The 3,902-nt window shown below is 40.9% G+C and overlaps 2 protein-coding genes across 3 annotated transcripts; both read left to right on the top strand.

Moving 5' to 3' along the window:
• Positions 1–461: 461 nt before the first annotated feature.
• On the top strand, positions 462–1,710 carry LOC147900434 (glycine--tRNA ligase, mitochondrial 1-like). Of its 2 annotated transcripts, XM_087377577.1 has the most exons (3): positions 462–940; positions 1,349–1,377; positions 1,547–1,710. In XM_087377577.1, exons 1-2 carry the CDS (start codon positions 546–548, stop codon positions 1,371–1,373), a joined length of 420 nt encoding a protein of 139 aa, XP_087233703.1. In that variant the 5' UTR covers positions 462–545; the 3' UTR covers positions 1,374–1,377; positions 1,547–1,710. The 2 variants fall into 2 exon arrangements, with proteins under 2 accessions (XP_087233703.1, XP_087233702.1); XM_087377576.1 differs by lacking the exon at positions 1,547–1,710 and having other exon boundaries at positions 1,349–1,502.
• A 420-nt stretch (positions 1,711–2,130) lies between these two features.
• LOC147900433 (uncharacterized) lies at positions 2,131–3,032 on the top strand. Its single transcript, XM_087377619.1, has 2 exons — positions 2,131–2,465; positions 2,584–3,032. Exons 1-2 carry the CDS (start codon positions 2,168–2,170, stop codon positions 2,715–2,717), a joined length of 432 nt encoding a protein of 143 aa, XP_087233745.1. The 5' UTR covers positions 2,131–2,167; the 3' UTR covers positions 2,718–3,032.
• The last annotated feature ends 870 nt before the right edge of the window (positions 3,033–3,902 follow it).

Genomic DNA, 3,902 nt, shown 5'->3' with positions numbered 1-3,902 from the left:
TGGAACTCTTTCTAACCCTGAACTCTTTCTAAACCCTGGAACCTCCTTCTGAACCCTTAAACTCCTCCTAAACCCTACAACCCCCAATGAAGGCGAAAGCCTTCATTACCCCAACAACAATGGTTTACGTGCCTTTTACACATGCTTGCATTATGTTTACTCACCACACTTAAGCCTACGTCTCTCACCGGAACACGACTCGAGGTCCTAAGCTACATATATACTACAACGACAATTCCAATATATCTGTAGGTGACAAAAAGCCTCGGAACCCTGCAACATAGAATACCCAGCTCTTCCTACGAAAGCAGTAGGAAAGAGCCAACAAAACAACACATTAGAGAGACGCCTTTTCATCCTTCCTTTTTTTGGGATTTATGGGGGTGTCATGAGGTTGTACGATTACGGTCCTCCGGGCTGCGCGGTCAAAGCAAATGTGCTGCGCCAGGTATTTCCTCCGTCTTCTTTGTGTGAGCGACTCGTGTTTTGCCCATTTCTGCACCCTTAATGCTATGAATGTGCCGTGATGAAATCGAGTTTTGCAAATGGATTGTCTGCAGCATTTCGTTTTGGAGGAGGGTATACTGGAAGTGGATTGCCCTTGCGTCACTCCCTATGTGGTTCTTAAGGCTTCTGGGCATGTGGATAAATTTACCGATTTAATGGTGAAGGATGAGACGGGTCAGTTCTATAGAGCAGACCATCTTCTCAAAAAATATTGTAAGGAAAATATGGAGAAAGATTTATTGATGCCACCAGAGAAGCGGGAGGAGTTGAAGCATGTGCTTGCAGTTCTTGACGAGTTGGATGCAGAACAACTGGGTGCAAAGCTAAAACAATATAGCATCACTGCTCCTGGCACGAAGAAACCCTTAACCGATCCTTATCCCTTCAATCTTATGTTTGCAACATCAATTGGCCCTATAGGCAATCTTCAGGGGTAAGTCTTTCACATCTCTTGCGACAAAGAACCTTTTGGTGTAGGCAACGCAAGCTATTTGAATGTGTTGAAATATTACTGTATGCTCTTGCCAAGTGTGCATGTTGGTATTGCAATAATTCTTTATATTTCAAGTGAGTGTATTGCTCTTCTTGTGTTTCCTTTTCTCTTTAAATGCATACTAGTACCGGAATTGATTCAAACTGCAACTCTGAGCTAAGTTTCACAACATGCTTTATAACCTCTTTTTTTAGTATTCAAAAGTGGGCTCTTTCTGGATAGTGGGATGGACAGGTATTGTTATTTGATTTGAATAGAAGTGCCTTCTTGAGATCCTACAAAGGAAAACAAGTATACACATTTACAATAAGATTCTTGGATGCTGTACATAATGACTTCTGTTTGCAGGTGGTCATTTGGATGTGACAGTTAGGCAGGTAATTTCCTATAGTCACAACTGATATGATGGCACATACTACTTCGTTCTCTGTTGAGATTGTACTGCTTATATTCAAAGCAGAGATATATTAAAGCAAGACTTTGATCATATACTGGTGGACAGCAGTAGATCCCATAATTTTATTAATCCCAAGGCTTTGCTGATAGTGATTTTGCAGGCACTAATATAGAGCATGGTTTGAGAGTGGATTTAATTGAAAGACAGCATAGATTTAATTGAAAGACAGCATATGCTCAACAATCTTTTGTCAGCATGCCCAGATTCAACTCTCCATTGACTAGACATGATGACATTTTCAAATGCAAGGGCTTACCAGATATGATAAGAATCCTTCCAAACGAGAAGATCACTTAGGATTGTTCTACCTATATTAAAAAAATTTAATCCGGCCTTGTGCAGGCTCAGATTAAAGCTATGTAATACATGGGGGTTTTCATTCTCTATTACTGGAGCTCTTGCTAGTCTGACAGTCAGAATTTGAGGACATGATTTTTTTGGGTAAGGACATTAGAACTGGCTAGGTTTTTGGGTAATACCCAATTGTACCAGCGCCACTTGATCATTTTGCAGTTCAATACATCCTCTTGCGCTCTGCATTTAGTGACCCTGCACACAGTCTACTCTTCATAATCCCTTTTTACTCTCCTTGTACCAGTGCCCGCTATGACCACAGTGGATCCTTTTACATATAACAAAGAAACAATTTAATCTTTGATATGTACAGGCTATCAATGGGCACAGATTACTAGGTTTCAAAATGAGGAAACATGGATTTGGAGCATTTATCAGATCCTGAAATGGGTGTCTCCAAAAAGCCTTCATCGCGTCTGTTGGCCACACAGAAGCTTCTTCCACGTTTAGTGTGTGCAGCTGACTCAAGTTCAAATGAGTCGCAGGAGAGTGGAGATAATATTCATAACCACTTGTTGCAGTCAGACACAGCAGCTGACAACCAACCTTCCAAAGAAAACATGGGATGTCGGGAATATCCAAGCTTAACTGGTCAGAATCTATTAGCAGACAATTCTGGAGACGGATTTAAATCAATCAGACGCCAAAGCACAGGTATCAGTACATCGCATGATAAAATCAAAAGTTCAATCACTAATTAGTTGAGCATCTAAGGCAATCATGAGCAATCATTGGATTCTGACCAAATTGCCACATTTGTTTTCTGATACAGAAACCAATGAGCAAGCTTGCAAAGGGGATGTGAGATTTCACATCTATCCAAGCTGGGATGGTGAGGATTTGTTGGCAGCAGCCAATTCTATAGAGGAAGTGAAACAAGGGACTGGTATGATTATCTCAGGTTAAACATCTCAATTGCCAGAAAAATGTGAAATTCACTTGCTTTGTCGTCATGTTCCATATTATCTTTCCAGTAATGTGAGCAATTCTTGGATTCTGCTCAAATGGTCACATGTTTTCCTGCTTCTGTGTCAATGGGAATAGACCAGAAATCCTCATTTGGTCACAACCAAGATTGGAAAAACCTTTTCTCAACTTGGCCAGAAATGCCTATGCAACAGATGTCTGGGTTTTTGGCAACAATGCGAGAGATTGTAGAAGATGGTGCTCAAACAGTTAATCTAGAGACAAAGTCTTTGCAATCAAAATGTACTTCTTTAATTAATGGCACACTCAATCTTGCTTTGGATGTCCAGAAGAACGGAGTGCCACAAAATGAGAGTGGGCAACGGTGCTGTAGGGTATGGAATTGTTTCTTCATTAGCATCTCTGCATATATAAGAACTATGAATATACATGTAAGGTATGTGTGTGTATGTGTGTGCATGTGTGTGCATGTGTTAAGCCATTGATTGTTGCCATAAACATTTCTTCTCGTTCTTCCTCTTTTGTATGATCAAAAGCAAAACGAAGACTGCAAAGAGGTACACGCACTAACTTCTTTTTTCTACTTTCTATGTTTGACTTTTCATTGATAAAAATGTATGCTTTTCTTTAATCTTGTTCATTTGGTCATGCTTGGGGATTAAAAACGATTTGGCATGGCATAATTGTGAATTATTGAGAGGAGCACTGCAGATGCACATTCAGGTTTTCTCTGTATGCAAGTCAATTGAAGAAAACTGAATGCATCTTTAATGTGCCGGTGTGCATGTACACCTACAAGAGTGCATGCATATGCATGCACACGTGCATGTCTGTGTACGTGTGCACGTGCGTGCGTGCATAATGGTGTGTGTTTATGTGTGCGAGTGCTCGTGCTTCGAGATGGAGGTTGCTGCATTGCCATCTGTCCAAAGCTTCCACCGACCTTGCAGATTCGTCTGTAGCACTGAATCTCCAAGCTCCTAACACGATTCCCCAAGCTCCTAACATACCCCCCCTTAAGGGTTTGCCTCATGCTATGTCAAGGATACATCTAGTCACATAGTTTCACATGCCATCTCATGGTGGTCAAGGATAAATCTATGGCTAGGATCACATGCTAGCAAGAGTGCCAAAGGGTCGAGGTTTAAAAAAAATAGGATAGAC

This window comes from Dipteris shenzhenensis, chromosome 7 (genome assembly GCF_047967505.1).
Source record: "Dipteris shenzhenensis isolate YYH24624 ecotype China chromosome 7, Dip_SZ_1.0, whole genome shotgun sequence".
Classification (NCBI taxonomy): domain Eukaryota; kingdom Viridiplantae; phylum Streptophyta; class Polypodiopsida; order Gleicheniales; family Dipteridaceae; genus Dipteris; species Dipteris shenzhenensis.
This window is presented reverse-complemented; position numbering and strand designations above follow the sequence as displayed.

What these genes read in the sequence shown, in the direction of transcription:
- LOC147900434 (XM_087377577.1), top strand. Translation starts at nt 546, where the DNA reads ATGGATTGTCTGCAGCATTTCGTTTTGGAGGAGGGTATACTGGAAGTG. An exon ending in CCTATAGGCAATCTTCAGGG is followed by an intron (nt 941 to 1,348) that starts GTAAGTCTTTCA and finishes TTCTGTTTGCAG; the next exon opens with GTGGTCATTTGGATGTGACA.
- LOC147900433 (XM_087377619.1), top strand. Translation starts at nt 2,168, where the DNA reads ATGGATTTGGAGCATTTATCAGATCCTGAAATGGGTGTCTCCAAAAAG. An exon ending in AATCAGACGCCAAAGCACAG is followed by an intron (nt 2,466 to 2,583) that starts GTATCAGTACAT and finishes TTTCTGATACAG; the next exon opens with AAACCAATGAGCAAGCTTGC.